General features: G+C 42.8%; 3 protein-coding genes across 4 annotated transcripts in view; 2 read left to right on the top strand and 1 right to left on the bottom strand.

Annotated features, from left to right (window-relative positions):
- The window catches only part of slc4a5b (solute carrier family 4 member 5b), a 40,663-nt gene extending 37,351 nt beyond the window's left edge, over positions 1 to 3,312 (top strand). The window contains exon 25 of the mRNA XM_048259379.1: positions 2,343 to 3,312. Coding sequence (XP_048115336.1) covers positions 2,343 to 2,568 — 226 coding nt within the window. The 3' untranslated portion in view covers positions 2,569 to 3,312. The remainder of the gene's footprint in view (positions 1 to 2,342) is intronic.
- A 361-nt stretch (positions 3,313 to 3,673) lies between these two features.
- vps37bb (VPS37B subunit of ESCRT-I b) lies at positions 3,674 to 14,712 on the top strand. Of its 2 annotated transcripts, none has more exons than XM_048258385.1 (4): positions 3,674 to 3,840; positions 8,861 to 9,032; positions 12,355 to 12,437; positions 12,882 to 14,712. In XM_048258385.1, the coding sequence occupies exons 1-4, from the start codon at positions 3,727 to 3,729 to the stop codon at positions 13,305 to 13,307; spliced, it is 795 nt and encodes a 264-aa protein (XP_048114342.1). In that variant the 5' UTR covers positions 3,674 to 3,726; the 3' UTR covers positions 13,308 to 14,712. The 2 variants fall into 2 exon arrangements, with proteins under 2 accessions (XP_048114342.1, XP_048114343.1); XM_048258386.1 differs by having other exon boundaries at positions 3,709 to 3,840; positions 8,841 to 9,032.
- Positions 14,713 to 15,048: 336 nt separating this feature from the next.
- On the bottom strand, positions 15,049 to 17,424 carry tuba7l (tubulin, alpha 7 like). Its single transcript, XM_048258382.1, has 6 exons — positions 17,300 to 17,424; positions 16,759 to 16,981; positions 16,511 to 16,659; positions 16,270 to 16,422; positions 15,504 to 16,031; positions 15,049 to 15,399 (listed from the first exon to the last, which is right to left on the bottom strand). Exons 1-6 carry the CDS (start codon positions 17,300 to 17,302, stop codon positions 15,103 to 15,105), a joined length of 1,353 nt encoding a protein of 450 aa, XP_048114339.1. The 5' UTR covers positions 17,303 to 17,424; the 3' UTR covers positions 15,049 to 15,102.
- Between the last annotated feature and the right edge of the window lie 95 nt (positions 17,425 to 17,519).

Here is a 17,519-nt window from a genome sequence, read left to right on the forward strand (position 1 = left end):
AACCGAGCCCTCTTTTGTTCACTTTCTTGGTGTGTTTCTGGGAAATGCCCATATTTGCTGACAGAGTGAGTGGACCTTTTAGTGGTGCTCAACTAGAATTTCAAAACAACCATAGAAGTCTCTGAAACACTTTCAAATGAGGTGTGTGTGTGTCATTTGTCCACCCTCTACTCGGCAGAGAAGTGTGTCTGAGTTGGTCATGGGAACGCTGCATCTCATTGAACTTGGCATCATGGATAGTCATAGACTTTGTTAGCAGAAGTCATTTGTTCGTCAGAATATGTGATGTCAGTATGACTTCTAAAAAACTGTTTTTTGTAGATGAGACAGACATTGGGTCATACTGATATGCGGAAAAGAGTGAAACTGATTATATTTGTTCTGATCATTTAGTTGTATACCGTTTGTATATTGTTTGAAATGATTATTTGTTTTCAAAATATTTGGTTGTTTCTTTTTCTTTTAATTTGTCCAGCCATTTAGCAGAGCATTTCCCATACTATATAACCCTGAACACACAACAGTCTTTTTTTTAATGAATATTAGTGTGAGTCCTGTCCTTCCCTAGCCTGACGTAGTCATACTCAATTCTAGTCAGAATATGAGTCTGATACTGCTCCATTGGGACATAATTATGGGCCGTGTTTCAACCGATACAGGGGGGGGAAGCCTCTGCACTCAATTGGATAGACCTAACCAATCAGAGCAACAAAATAGCTTACCGTGAGGTGTAGGAAGAAAACACACAAACCATCCTTCTTCTCCTATATCCCCTCCGTTTTTCTAATCCCGCGAACAGGTGGTCAATCAGTGATTTCAAACGAACGAGGAAACATTTTGCAATGCAACAGCGCTGTTTTCCCTTGATGAAAGTGAAACCACGAGTTTTCCCACATCTCAACTTTGGCCAAAGTTTTCACAACCTCATTAAATAATATGAATTTTCCATATGGGGTCTTAAAAGCCATGTATCCTTCTAGCCACAGCGTTGTTGTTTCAAACATAAGCCTAATTTAAGCGTGCTCAGATGACGTGATAGACCAGGCGCTGTTGCTCACCTGTCCGTCATCGTAAAGCCTGATTTGATTGATCCGCCCGATATAGGGCGAGCATACTTCCACCAAAATGGAGCAATGCCAGACCGAACTTCCCGACCTCAAATGTTGTGGGCGGGACTAAGTTCGGAATGGCACCCAGGCTAGTCCTTCCCTGGTGTCTGACTGCTTTCACTGCTGAGTCCCTGAGTCCCTGTTGCCCCTTCTGCCCCTGCTACCTGCATCTTCCCCACTGTACTCCCCCATGTCTTCCTTCCGGCAGCAGGTGACCTGGGACCAGGTTCGGACCACAGTGGGCCTGGATCAGCCAGAGCTGACCCAGATCACCGGCTAGGTCCGGCCCAGGTCCGCCTGCTGTCTGGATTCTCCTGTGAATGGGACTGGCTGGCTCTCAGTCATGTCTATCCTGCATTGCTTCTCAGGGATTGTGAGGGTGACCGAAGATCACAACAGTAAGGTCATAACTTCAGGTCACAACAGCAAGGTCATAACTTCAAGGTCACAACAGTAAGGTCATAACTTCAGGTCACAACAGCAAGGTCATAACTTCAGGTAACAACAGCAAAAATGTTTCAAGATGGCTGTGACTGTGCCAAACACCTAACACCCAGAGTGAGTCCCTGGTCAGTGTATTTGCACATTGAATGGAAACGACTGGTTAAAAAAATGTCGACTGGGGCTAATCACCCTTGGTGCAGAGAAAATATATAAAAAGCTTACTGTAGCAATCTATTCTTTTCAAATGGTAGATAATATTTGTGAAATGTAAGTTTGCATTAGTGAGTACCTTTGGTTTTAGTTGTGTACAGTATGGATTTCTTCCCAGTGTTCAGTGGTGACGTGGAATTGAGCTCCCACCTGCACTCTTTCTCTCTGTCTAATGAAACCATCCTCTTCTCTTTTTTCCCCTCTGACTGCTGTTTGGTTCTCCCTTCTGGCTACTGCACTCTTGCAATGTGTGTACATGTGTGTGTATGCTCCACACTCACAAGAGAGTGTGTATTCTCTTGTGTGTGTGGGTTAATGCCTGCGGGTGCACAGGAGAACGGGTGGCAGTGAGGGAGTGTGGGTAGGTGTCTCCTAAGAAAGTGTGAGCACAGAGTGAGTAAGAGAAAGAAAGAGAATGAGACAGGGAAAGACAGAGAGAACGAGAGAGAGAGAGAGATAGGAGCTGGTCATGAAAGGGAGACACAGAAATAGAAAGACAGTGAGAGAGAAGGAGAGAGAGAGCGAAAGAAAGAGAGAGTGCATGAGTTGTAATGTTGGCTTGCTGCTGCTGTTCCCCAGTGTCACCCTGCACCTGAAGATCTCCTGCCCCCCCTCCCCGGTCCAGAGCCCCCCTGCCGTCCACCAGCAGGCCTTCTGCCCCCTGCCTCAGGTCAGGATTCAGGTGGACTCGGACTACGAGGACTCCGACCCTCCTCGTCTGCCTCACCTTCATCATCAGCATCATCCTCACCCTCTTCTTCATCCTCACAGGGGCTGGGACCTGGACTATGGCACCCAGTTGTAATCTCTTGAGAGACACCAGACATCTCTCTTGAGAGTGTGTATCATTCACAATCCAACAGGGACACGCTTTCCACAACTGCTGTAACTAGGAGACAGAGAGAGAGAAAGAATGGTCAGAATGATAAGTCTCCCTTTTAATGCATTTAATGGTGGTAGCTGCCCAGTGATGCTTTTGGGAAACATCTAGGCCTGGTGTCCAAAAAGCATGGCTAAAGGAGCTTTCAGAGAAAGAGAAAGAGAGAGGGAAAATGATCTGTTCCATTGTCATCGGGTGTTTGGATTGCGGTGTCAGAAGTGTCGACAATGCTATGCTTCTTAGAGATCATGTTTGATGGCAGGACTTCATCATACTCACATATGAAGGATAACAAAATGATCTTAGTACTGACACATACAGATGACTACATAATAAGCACACAAATGGTGACAATTTAATTTGTAATTTTGTTTGTATTGGACTTTCTAGGTTATTTTTTTTTCTTTTAATGATGATTTACGTCCAGTATTAAAGGAGCAACCAAATGTTTAATCGAAATAAATAGCAAAACACTATTGTACGTGAACATATTTTTCTTTCTGCTATCTCAGCTTTTGCTCATAAATCATTAGTGTGTGTATTATTAAACGGTGTCAAAGCAGTTGAATGAATGAGTGTGCATAAGGCTGTGTGATTGAGAGACAATGTAATTAAAAAATGTAAAGATAAAATTGCATGTAATATAATAAAAATGTATTTAATCTAAAACTTAAGTATGATTTTCTATGTAAATGTAATCTGTAGATCTTTTATCACCATGGTGAGACTGAAGTTATTTGGTGGTGGACCTCAGCCTTTTCCTCTTATATAGCCTCACTACTTACTACCATTATTTTACTGCAGAATAATCAGGCATTGGCCAGTTACGCATGGCATTCATATCCAACAAATCCCCTTTTTAAAAATGTGTTTTCTTATAGATATTTTTATAAACCCAAATACAAGACATGACATCAAACAAAATATCCTAAATCTCCACTCCACTGTGTGTACATTTACGTCATCCTGAGTCGCTCTCTGATTTGCCAGAAATGTGGGATAGCTCGAGCTCCACTTCCGGCCGAAGAAACTATTCGCTTCCCTTTTCTATCAAGAGGGATACAAGCAGAGGGCAGCCCAATCATGGGGGAAATAGCTACATTCACAGAAATATTCCGCTCTTACACCATGTCGCAGTTAAACGAATTGTTGGAAGATGATGAGAAGCTTAACAAAATTGTCACGGAAATGGACGAGGTGAGTCATTTACGTTTGAAAACATGTAAACAAATCATGGAGCAAATCGGAGCTTCTCAGCAAATCTCCATTGACAAGTCTGTTGTGGTTGTTAGAGAGCGGAGGGAGGCCCTTTGTGTTGATTCTCAGTCCATATCTTACATTTGCCCCAATGATTTAAATACCACAATCAACACTTGAAAAGAGAAACATGGTCAGCGTAGTCTCTGTGAACTATTATTGTTCTATCTATTATCTGTACAAACTGGCTATTGGTTCGTGGTTGATAGCTTGACAGTTCCGTCTTTGTTGTTTTCATAACTGCGTTGACATGTCAAACTCAGTCTTTTCGAAAAAATGTTGCTATAACCCAAAGCCACGATATGTAGCTAGGCTAGGCTATATGGCTGTGCTAGATTGATTGTTGATTATGCCTTAAAGCCTATTCTTGTCACATACAGTTGCAGCCTAGTCATGTTTAGGCCCAGCATTCAGAAAATTCTGTAGCCGAGATTCACAGTTGTTAGGTTATTTTTGGTAAGGGGACAGCTTTTTTCAACGCGAAATGAAATACATGATCATGAAAACCAGAAACAGACTACTCCCTTGGCTCCTTTTATGTTGACAGATGATTAACGCAGAGCTGTTTTGTAGTTCTTCTTTGTGTAAAACCCAGATGCTCCTTGCAGATTAGGAAACAAATGTAAGAGTTGATTGTTAACACACCGGACTGCTGAGCAAACTGCCCACTGTGCGAGGCGGAGGGGAGGTTGACCGTCATGTTGCTCTTGTGGAGTAGATGTCGGCCAGTTGTCGCCTTTTTTGTTTTAAATCTGCTGTTTGTGAATGGTAGGCAATTGCTTCAGGATCTCTATGTTGACTTTGTTAGACATGTCTGAGGCTATGTTTAGACACTACCGTAGTCTATTTGATCCTGCATGCTAATTGTGGCCCAACAACAGTTGCATTTAGTACAGGTGAGTATATTTCCATGTCGTTAGCTGTTCCACCGCTTTTATAGAGGACAGAAAAGTCCTAGTAGGACGCTTTTTGGGTCAAACGCGCAGGTTTTGCTTCGTCTTGGCCGAGCGTCCAAACGAATCCTGTAAACGCACTGCCCGAAACCGCACTTTTTTGAAACCTGGTCCCAGGGTGGAAAAATCTGAAACCGTAGCCCCAGTGAGTTAGTTTGGACGGCGAAACCGCATAGCCTACTTGTGTATTGATGATGTCATCGCCACACCTCAGCTGCCCTGGACTTCTCTGTCTTTAGTTAACTCCCATTTATTTTCAGCACTTTGGGCAAAAGCATCTGCCAAGAACCACAACTATACCATATGAAATAGATCCTGAACCTTGGCAGAAGGCAGCAAGCTGCACAGTGGACAGTGTATAGAAAGTATGTTCTGGAAGCTTGAACCCAGAAATACAATTAGGCCTACATTGTAAGGCATTGGATGTATCCACTTTAATATAAGATTATCATGTAGTTTCAAATCCATTAAATAAATTAAAAGGAAGACATTAATATTGCAAGATTTTAAGCTTTTAGAAAGTCTAACTTCTGTTGAATCCAGAACTTGCATCGCATGGGTTATCAGCTCATAAAACCAGTAGTGTGAAGATAAATGAAATGCATGTAAATACAGGAGTGTTCTCTATTGTTTGTGCGTGTTTATGTTTAAGTTTAAGTTTATAGTTCTTAGCAGCAGACACTTTTGTCCAAAGCAACTTCCAATAACATCAGTAAACATTACATTAACATTAAAATGAACAGTTGAAAGTAGTAACATAGCCTACATGAAATATGTACAACATTTGATTCTATATTTCTATGGGAATTGAATTCCCTGTTATTGTTGGGGTGTGTTTGCTTGAGAAGAAGAGATGTTGATCTGAATGGCTAAGATGGCAGGGCAACCAGCTCTTCACCGTGTACAGAACAACATGTGTTGCTAAGAGCAGGATGACATGTAGTGCCCCTGAACAGAGGCTTAGCGAGCGATGCTTGGTTATGAATGGACTCATGCACATCGGGTGAACGTGCATTAGTCTGTGACCCAGTTTCTGTACGCTGAAGTACAACAAAGAAACGTAGAGGGATTCAGTGAAACAGTAACATTATCATGATGGTAGATGGTTTTTTGCATGTGGTACGGCGTTGATTTTTTTTCAGACGCTGTTCCTGTGCGTGTCATTTTCAATTGATAAGACCTCATCTGTTTACAGTGTGCCTATTTAATCACATGTGACTAAAATTGATGACCTCATTCCCTTAATCCCTGTTTCCAATGTGTGAATGTGTCAGGGGACTATCACGGTCTATCTGTCTAATCCGTCGGCTGTCACTGAGCGTTTTATCAGGGACAATATTAGTGGTTGTAGCTAAATGCAGTCCAGTTTTCCCTCCTGCAAACGTCTGTGCTGAGTTAGGAGCTGCATCTAGAGTAAAACACTCTGTCCCAAGTCAAAGAGAATGTGCCCTTTGCACTGGTTTTGCCACAAACCAGTTTCAATAATCATTTACTGTGGTTCCAAGCAGATGGCTGTCACAGGTGACTAAACCTCATAAACAGTAGCCCATTTTTTTTTATCATGTTTTAGCGCAGGAGTTCTCTATATTTCGCTTTACCTCTGCACTTTTGCCAACTCCCCTGCCTGCTATGTAGTGTCCCAGCTGATGAGCCGCAGACTCCTCATCATTCCTCTGATTTAATCAGCCGTACGCAGACTTGTAGGGCTGGATGGACGACAACATGCTGGGACTGCCAGGCCACTGATCCGTAGCAGATAGGCTGCGTCCTGCCCTGCGTCCACTCCGGAGTTTGCCGCCCAGATGGACATCGCTCCGCTAATTAATCCTCCATCCATTTTTGAGTTGGAAATATTATTGTTACTGTTTACTTATGGTTGAGCAAAACAAAAGTAAAAGCAGTTCTACAGGAAGTGCAATGGCTATCTCCGCCTTCCTACCGCATGTAAGATAATTACAACATGGATTCCAGTTTCTTCCAGTAGCAGCAACTGGAATCCATGCATTTCCACTGAATTATTTTTGGAATCTGATCCCTTATCATACCTGTTCATTCTTACTGCTGTTCTTTAACTTATCGCGGACTAAATTCAAGATGGCTGCAAACGCTTAAACTTCGCGGAAGATACTGTCTGTATAAATCGCCTTGTAAGTAAACTACCAGTGCTTTTCAAAGTTCTCAATGTCTTTTTTTAAATGTCAGGGCCCTCGGAAGTCTACCAATGAAGTGTGGAGATACATTGAGCCTCGTAAATGGTGTAAAACAGTGATTTATTTGCATGGCTAGCCCGATGCGTCAAGCACCACTATTGAAAAAGCTGTTGGTAGCATCGGCTAACTAGCACCAGATTTTGGAGTGCAGGGGACAAGCCAAGATGGGCTATGAGACATACGTTCACACTCGGTATCATGTTTCAATACACTTTAGGTCAATATCACACCGGAATTCTCCTTTAAGGCACTATCACACAGGAAATAGCACCCGTTTATAGCACTGTGTGGGGCGGAAGCTGCACTGAATACAACAGGAAAGCCCTGCAGCGCATAGTGAACACAGCTGGAAGGATCATTGGTGCTTCACTCCCTCCCTGAAGGACATTTACACCACCCACCTCACCCGCCAAGGCGACCAAAATTGTGAGTGATGCAAGTCACCCCGCCACAATCTGTTTGATCTACTGCCCTCTGGGAAGAGGTACAGAAGCCTGCGCCCCAAGACTACCAGACTCACCAACAGCTTCATACACCAAGCTGTAAGGATGCTGAACTCTCTCCCCCTCCCCCTCCACCCTCAGCTACATAACATCCTGGACATTGGACCCACAATGGTCGCCTGCACTACTCCACCTGCACACTTGAACACTTGCACACTTGTACACTTTTACAACTTGGTGTTGTTGTCCTGAAAACACAACACTTCTGCTGCTCTTACATAACTTGCACCACTATGCCACTTTCTTTATTACTTAGGTCAAACAGTATTTTATAGTATTTTACAGTATTTGCACTAGTATTTTATTGACTGTCTATGCACAATTTGGACAAAATTTTGCTGCTCTTATTTTTCATTATTATATGTGCCCTCTTATTTACTTATTTACTTACTTTTTGTTTACTTGAATGTTATGTTTGTTCATGGACTTAAAATTGGTCAAATATGTCTTGTCTTCACCGTGGGATAGTGAGAAACGTAATTTCGATCTCTTTGTATGTCTGGAACATGTGAAGAAATTGACAATAAAGCTGACTTTGACTTTGACTTTGTTTCAGATACCATTACACAGGAAACAGCACCCGTTTTAGACACCTTGACACAAGAAACAGCACCCGTTTCAGCCACCATGACTAGACCGCATAAGAATGAGACCACAATGATGTGGTCTATGTGTGACTCATTTCTAGTATGTGGTTTTTTTTATCATAATTAACACCATAGATTATAAATAGCCACAAGGCTGTACAGTATACTGAGGTGGGCCCAAAGATCACAGCATAGCCCTGTTTAACATCAGGGCCATTACTAATTAACCACATAGATTATATTTAGTTATCTTATCTTATATGCGGTAGGAAGGCCGGAGATAGCCATTGCACTTCCTGTAAACTACCAGTGCTTTTTCAAAGTTCTCAATGTCAGGGCCCTCGGAAGTCTACCAATGAAGTGTGGAGATACATTGAGCCTCGTAAATGGGTGTAAAACAGTGATTTATTTGCATGGCTAGCCCGATGCCGAAGCACCACTATTGAAAAAGCTGTTGGTAGCATCGGCTAACTAGCGCCAGATTTTGGAGTGCAGGGGACAAGCCGAGATGGGCTATGAGACATACGTTCACACTCGGTATCATGTTTCAATACACTTTAGGTCAATATCACACCGGAATTCTCCTTTAAAACAGGTGCTGTTTCCTGTGTTATGGTGTCTGAAATGGGTGCTGTTTTCTGTGTCCTAGCGCTTTAAATGGCTCCTATTTCCTGTGTTGTCTGAAAGGTCCACTTCTGTCCCCTCAGATGTTGGAGGTCCAGCAGAGTAAGGAGATGACGCTGGCCAGCAATCGCAGCTTGGCCGAGCAGAACCTCCTCCTCCAGCCCGACCTGGACCACCAGAAGAACCAGCTCACCAAACGCTACAGGCACTTACAGGAGCTCTATGAGGCCTATCAGCTGCGCAAGTCCACACTAGGTAAGCCACACACACACATACACATACATACACACACATGGATACACACGCGCACACACACACACGCACACACACACACAACATCGTCCCAGTCTGTAACTCATGTCATCTCATCATTAAAAAGTGGTGTAAAGTCATAAGGTACAGTGACTATCCAAACATACCGTCAAATAGACAATAGACAAAACAATAGACATCATTGTAGTGGTTTGACCAAGAATATAACAAAGGATGAAAACAAAGAGCAGGCATAGGGAATTTGTTGCATGTGTTCCATGGCACTACTTTGGCAATACTCTTCTGTGGAAACTTTTCAGAATTTGGAGAGAGAGACAGAGAGGTAGGGAGGGTTTTGTGTGTGTTTACCCTGGTGTGTGTATTTGGGATGTCCCTGGGGCTACGTCTCTCTCTGTGTCATCCTCACACACAGCCGCACAACTTGTTCCGCCAGTTTCTACTTTGACCCTCAATCTCCTCTGTTCCAGCACTCTCCTTCTCTCTCCCTCTCTCTCTCTCTCTCTCTCTCCATCCCCCTTTGTCCCAAACTCCTCTCTCTATCTGTCTCTTCTCTCTCTCTTTCTTTCTCTACTCCAGTCCTCTGTACCTCTGCAGTCCCAGCCCCCCTGTAGTGCTGTGTGTGAGCCTGGGCTGATGGGATTATCATTCTCAGATGTGGACTTGAGTACTCTGATCTGTGGGAGATGCACACTGAGCCTTATCGCACTAAGCTGTGGCCATTCTGATCCCCTGAGGGACTCTGGCAAGTGTAGTCTAGGGGCTTCATCGGAATTTTCCTCTGTTTTTTATAATTATAAGTATATATACTCTTTTGATCCCGTGATCCTCTGCATTTATCCCAATCCGTGAATTAGTAAAACACACTTAGCACACAGTAAACACACAGCGAGGTGAAGCACACACTAATCCCAGCGCAGTGAGCTGCCTGCAACAACAGCGCGCTCGGGGAGCAGTGAGGGTTTAGGTGCCTTGCTCAAGGGCACTTTGGCCGTGCCTACTGGTCGGGGTTCGAACCGGCAACCCTCCGGTAACAAGTCCGAAGCGCTAACCAGCTGCCCCATTTTTGACTAATTTGTCATCAGATGAGCTCAATTCTTAGCTGATCGTATCAAATCAGTCTGCACACCCATATGATCTGTATTTTATAGATGGTGGAAGTACTTATAAGTACATAAAGAGGGACATCCTAAAGATATGACACGGATGGCAGATCAAAGCATCCATTACAAAGTAAAAACACTGTTCTAGATCTGTTCTAGAACACCCATTTGTTCTCGTCCACCGTTAGAGCCTCTTGAAACATAAACAATACGTGCTTATACTTCTCTCAGACTGTCAGACACTAGTCTTGTGAGTATACTGTAGTAGAAAAGCCTGCCTGTCACCACAAAGGCTTACAAGCTAAGTGCCCAAAGCCAAGTGCCATTACACCTGCCCCCTCCCCCATTCCGAAGAAGTCCAGTGCAGTTCAGTGTAACCTTGTAGCCATGACACCATGATGGTTTCCCCTAAAGAGCAGGGTGCGTTCAAATTCCTTGAACAGAGGCAGAACGTTCGTGGCAAACATGTTTGTATGAACAGACAAATCTGAACAATTTTGTGTAAACTTTCCATCATGGACCACAGCAGCAGTATAGGTAGCAGAGTGTTTTCCTTCTATGTCACTCTCTAGGAGACATCTTTGCGTCCGGCTCCCCTGCAACTTTTGCAAGGCAAAGCAGTTTTCTCCCAGACAGGCAGACTAGAATGAAGCTGGCAAGCAGATGTTGACTGGAATGAACCAGGCCTAGTACTCAACTCCACTGAGTTGTTTCAGATGTAACAGATTTTTGCAATTACATTTCTGATATAGACATTTCATTGTCTTTGAGCAGTGTTATTCATTGACCATCATTGCAAATAGACATTGTCCCATCAAGTGGTTGGTTAAAGGTTCTCGCAGCACGGTTGGGTGATGTCACTTCTGTTGACGTTTCAAACAAAACAGAGAGCTAGCTCGCCCCTACCTCCCGTGCAACTTAAACTCTCCTGAACGCGCATCTCGTCTGTGATTGGCTTGAACAGTTTGTTATTTGTTGTTGGCTAGACCAGGCTATTTTTGTTGCTGTTTTCGGAGCCTGAGCTGTCCACAAGGACCACATTTTGTTTTTACAGTGTATTCATGGGATAGGCAGCTAGCAGATCGTGAGGAGGTGCATAACAAGTAACTGCATAACAAGTCTTACAGAACCTTTAAGTCTGTTTATCTGCAATTATCCTGTTAACATGTAAGGTCTATCAGTGAAAAAATACTGGTATTCTTCCATATGCACTCAATATATTGCTTAAATTGCTTTAGCCACTTAAACAATTCCTGAACTAATTAACACTAGGTTGTGAAATTATTCATATTAATTGATTTGTCAATTATCACTTTCATTGATTATGAAAACATCATAATCAAAAGGTAATGATTAGTTTGTTGTATTCCGTTTTGTAAAAATGTTTTTGTTTTGTATTGAGTTATAAATCCATCATACCCCTTTGCTTTATACTGGTAACTGCTGTATGCAAGATCGTTTTGGCATATATTTGTATTGTTTTTCAGTTGAATTATAGTTTAAAGAAAATAAATAAATACATTTTAATCTAGTTATTTTCCGTAAGGTTAGAAAATGGATGTTTATAAAATCATTGAGTACTCAATAGTGTTCAATAATCGTGATCTCAATGTTCTCAAAATAATCATGATTATGATTTTTGTCATCACCGAGCTGACCCAGTGAACACAGCAGATATTTAACCTTTCAGTCACAGACTAAAGGCCAACGCCCACTGGCGGCGTCTGACAATGTGAAACTTTATAACTCCATTACTTTTAACAGAGCAAAGCCCCCTGGTGGTGTATAATGCGCATCAATCCCAAAGTTTAGAAAATTGTTCTCTCTCTCTTGAGCGTTAAATCCATAGACACGAATGTCACCGCCAGCGGATGTTGGCTGTAACAATGTCCATGGCGAGCATTCATGGTTCTTTAAGAATGACATAGTATTGACTGCATTAACTTAAAGACGGACAAGGCAATAGCTGTGTGGTCTCTTATTTATTTGGAAAAGAAATCACAGCAGAAGGAAATGCGTTATATAATAAGGTGCAGGGTCTTATGTAGCATGCTTAGCACCATTCCAGTTTTGTACATAATCTAGAAGTGGAAATGAGCCAGGATCGATAAGACAGCACTGTCAGTTTATTCTACCTGTATATTATTTTATTCCTGTGCAAACATGTCGAACATTACCTGATATCACTCTGTCTGTGTTCCCAGACCATAATTCAGGAAACGGCTCACTGGACACACTGCTGGCTCTGCTGCAGGCCGAGGGAGCCAAGATTGAGGAGGAAACTGAGGTAAACAAACACACGCACACACTCTTACGCACGCGCTTGATAACCACGTACGGGGGATAATGTCCTGCTTGCAATGTATTTACTAGATATCAGTCGGATATTCCTGCCTCTGTAATACCCTGCCATTTCACATATCTATCATAGAATAAGTAATAAGTAATTAAGTAAAACTGTTTTTAGAACATTGGAATTGCATGGCAAATGGTATATGGTATAGAGATACGCTGTATAGGGGTACACTGTATCTCTATCCTGCATTTTGTATCCTGCATTTTGTATTTTTATACGTATGCAGTATCCATGCAGTACTGTTACCATGTGGAATACTGGCAGCGGGAATAGTTGGTGGGCACAGGTCTTAGTTCCAGTGGCATACACTACAGTTCCAGTGGCATACAGTACACTATGGTGACATCTGTTTGCCTTTTGTATTTGATGGTGCAGAACATAGCAGACTCGTTCCTGGATAACGAGATGCCTCTGGACTCCTTCATCGACGACTACCAGAGCAAGAGGAAGCTGGCGCACCTGCGACGCGTGAAAATCGACAAGCTACGGGAGATGGTTCTGAAGGGCCCCTCCGCCTCTCTGCCCCCGAGCTCCGCCACACACACTCCCACACAGCCCCTGGCCCCAGAGCCCTCCTCCCCCTTCCTCGGTTACACCAACGGCTCCCCTGTGCCCCTCCCTAGACGGGGCGCCCTGCCCAACCCCCCGCCGCCAGCCCAGATGGGCCCTCAGCTGCCGTACCCCATGGCCCCGTACCCCATGCCAAGCTACCCCAGCCCCGTGTTCCAACCATACCCAGCATCACACCCACAGAGGCCCACTCCAGGCTTGCCACCCAGGACTGGCTTTATACTGCAGTGAGGTGGAGGAAGGGCGGTCTCCTGCTGCAACCCTGTATTTCAGAAATACATAACTGAAGCATATGTCAGAAAGCACTTTGATGGAACATATTATGTACTCTTCTTGGGGAGGTTTAGGGGGTGGGGGATTATGGTGTTTTAATAATGTCGTCACTACAAAGATTTTTTCTTTTCATCTAGCTAGCCATCTATCCTGTGTCAGTGATGAAGGCGTAAATTGAATTGAATGAAGTTGAGTAAGATCTTTATCCCTCTTTTATGGAAGACAAAAGGATTCACCCGTTAACAGGATTATCTTGATCATTTTGATCTGAATGCATTGTTAACAGCATGAAAAAATAGGTAAGATGTATGTTTTGGGTTTTTTTGTTCTCTTAAAATAACTCCAATGACTGACTAGCTTGAAAGTGATTGCTTGGTGTTGCTCCTTCAGTTGTGACTTGTTTATGCAAACTGAAATGTTAAACTGTGTTCTTTGGTATTCACAGAGAAACTGTTTCCTCTCATTACGAGATTTACACTTTTTGTTTTTACTGGAAGGTTGGATTATTTACTAGTCCCCCCCCTTCTTTTGCTCTTAGTTTAGTTATGCCATACAAGCATAAGAAATGTAGAAACAGCCAACAGATTTATAACTGGACCTACTGTATGTTAAAATGAAGGTGCTCAATTGATCATCCTAGACTCATAGGATAATTAGATATCATTGCCATAGAAACCTCATAATTTTTTTAACATAGGAAAAACTGTGATACATCACAGCAATATTATAACTCAGTGAATACATGAACTAAATTTGATTAGTTAGTTGATACTCCTCAATCTTGTATACCTTGACACTCCTACCTGGATGTTAGTAATGACTCGACTATCTTTATGCTCAAAAAGAACGCTGTTCAGTTTGAGTTTAAACGATGTTTACATCATATACTGAACTGTAGGCCTAGAACCACTGGCGGTTATGGCATTATTTTATAGTCAGAAAATGATTTTACAACTAATTAGAAATTCTTGTTTACCTTGTGAGTTACTTCAGGCTAAGATATAATCACAAGTCAGTAAAACAGAATGATGTGCCTTGTAGTTCAGTTTAAGTGTGTGGGATAATTAATTACAAGAGAAATCTGTAAAATGGTCCGTGCCCATTTTGTATTTCTGTTGAAGAAACTGCTGGTGCTTTTCAGTTACAGGAACTCTTTATTTTCTGTAAATACAGGCAACCCATGCCCTAGTAGAGGATGTCAGGTCCAATGATCTACAAAGCCTTCTGCAGCTCGTTTCATTCTGTAACATAGTTCCTCTGCACTCCCTATGTGAAGACTATAATAATGAAGTGAAAACGGGTGGTGGACTGTGCTAGTTACCTCCTATTTTTACTGCTAATCAATAAAAAAGCATTTTATAAAGTCCTTTGTCATCATTTGTGTTACTTGGATGAATATATGCATGACAGACCGTAGTTTAGCCAGTGGTTTGTTCCCCTCTACTGGACATTTGAACTTTGACCTTGGATACTTAGAACAAAAACATCTGGCACACATTTACCGTATGGGGTGATGTTGCATAAGATAAACACATTAATCTAAATTAAGTTATTCCTTTTTACATTTGTTTTTCTACAATCTTAGATGGTTACATTTTATCCAATGTATATAAAACCTCAAAAGCAAGAAATACTATTTATGACCATGCTTTATTGAAACGTGTTTAAATGTCATATAACAAGTAACCAAGAGACGAGATGAAAATCAAAGAAATTTATTGACAGAATATGATTGCAGGAGTGATAAGTGTGTTTAATACTCCTCTCCTTCCTCAGCCTCTCCCTCCACAGAGTCGACGCCAACCTCCTCGTAGTCCTTCTCCAGCGCAGCCAGATCCTCACGGGCCTCAGAGAACTCTCCCTCCTCCATGCCCTCTCCCACGTACCAGTGCACGAAGGCGCGCTTTGCGTACATCAGGTCGAACTTGTGGTCCAGACGGGCCCAGGCCTCGGCAATGGCAGTGGTGTTGCTCAACATGCATACGGCCCTCTGCACCTTGGCCAGGTCACCACCAGGCACCACAGTGGGAGGCTGGTAGTTGATGCCCACCTGTAAATGTGATCAGTGAAAAACAATCAGCACACACTTGATGCAACAGTTGTGGCATTTAAAAACCAAAACAAATCTTTAACTGTGTGAGGGTGAGGGGTTACCTTGAAGCCAGTGGGGCACCAGTCCACAAACTGGATGGTCCTCTTAGTTTTGATGGTGGCGATGGCGGCGTTGACGTCCTTGGGCACCACATCTCCACGATACAGCATGCAGCAGGCCATGTACTTGCCATGACGAGGGTCACACTTCACCATCTGGTTGGCTGGCTCAAAGCAAGCGTTGGTGATCTCTGCCACAGACAACTGCTCATGGTAGGCCTTCTCAGCAGAGATGACAGGCGCATAGGTGACCAGGGGGAAGTGGATGCGGGGGTAGGGCACCAGGTTGGTCTGGAACTCCGTCAGGTCCACATTCAGGGCACCATCGAAGCGAAGAGATGCGGTGATGGAGGAGACGATCTGGCCGATCAGCCTGTTCAGGTTGGTGTAGGTGGGGCGCTCAATGTCCAGGTTACGTCTGCAGATGTCATAAATGGCCTCATTGTCCACCATGAAGGCACAGTCTGAGTGCTCCAGGGTGGTGTGGGTGGTTAGGATGGAGTTGTAGGGCTCCACAACAGCTGTAGAAACCTGAAAAATGATGGATGAGTGGAGACAACAGTGAGCAGTATGAATTCACAGTACAAATCTTCATAATCATAAATAACCTTAACAATCATCTACTGTAAATCAACTACATTAATATTATACAAGATTAAAAAAATGACTGTGAAAAGTATTGTGAATATGTTACTTTTCACTCAAGCATGTTGTAATAACATTCTAAAAACATTGCAAATCGTTTAAGCGTGTGGCAAGTTCATCCTACCTGGGGAGCAGGATAAATGGCAAACTCAAGTTTGGACTTCTTGCCATAATCCACAGACAACCTTTCCATCAGTAAAGAGGCAAAGCCAGATCCAGTCCCACCACCAAAGCTGTGGAAGATGAGGAAGCCCTGGAGTCCAGTACACTGATCAGACTGTAGGATGACAAATCACTGAAGAGAGTGAGCAAATAACTTCAAATGACAATTCACAGAATTCGATTCAGAATATCTCATATCTTACCAGTTTACGGACACGGTCCAGCACCAGGTCGACGATTTCTTTACCAATGGTGTAGTGGCCTCTGGCATAGTTGTTAGCAGCATCCTCCTTCCCTGTGATGAGCTGCTCAGGATGAAACAGCTGACGGTAGGTGCCAGTGCGCACCTCATCTGCAAACACACATCCACTTTAAATCCAGCAATTCTGTACTGAACAATCTATTCTAGCTTTTCTAGACCTTGCTTTGAAATGTTGAAACTATTTCTTACCTACAACAGTTGGCTCAAGGTCAACAAAAACAGCTCGGGGCACATGCTTTCCTGCTCCAGTCTCACTGAAGAAGGTGTTGAATGAATCGTCTCCTCCTCCGATGGTTTTATCGCTAGGCATTTGGCCATCTGGCTGGATCCCATGCTCCAGACAGTAGAGCTCCCAGCATGCGTTCCCAATCTGAACTCCAGCCTGACCCACGTGGATAGAGATGCACTCACGCTGCAAAAAAAAGTAAACTGTTGTTCAAGTTACAGACATCAATACTAAAAAAAAAAAAAAAAGTAACGTTAATGCAAAATAAATAAATAAATAAATTTATAAGTTGTACTACTAACAGTTACAGATAGTCGGTTAACTTGTTGTGCTACATTAGCTTGGCTAATTATGGCGACAGTTGACGTTCAACATTTAGGCTAACGTTAGCTAATCACTTAACTAGCTAACTTAGCTTAGCTATCTTTACATTAACTTTAGAGGTCATGACACTTAACATTCATTCATTCCAACAAAAGTCTATATGGAAAATTGATAACTTACCATTTTGTTTTGTTATATATTTCAACACAATGATAACAGCAAAAGCAAAACTTTGAAACTTATTTTCTCCTCTATTTCTTTGGCTTTGCAACGCTCAGTAGTTGACTGCCAAAATAACTGAAATTTCAACGTGTGCAAAGTTTATATATGACAGGCAAGTTATAGACCCACCCATCTTGTATCTGATTGGTTGTGTATTCATAAAATGCTTTCAAATAAC

This window comes from Alosa alosa, chromosome 12, assembly GCF_017589495.1.
Source record: "Alosa alosa isolate M-15738 ecotype Scorff River chromosome 12, AALO_Geno_1.1, whole genome shotgun sequence".
NCBI classification, from domain to species: domain Eukaryota; kingdom Metazoa; phylum Chordata; class Actinopteri; order Clupeiformes; family Clupeidae; genus Alosa; species Alosa alosa.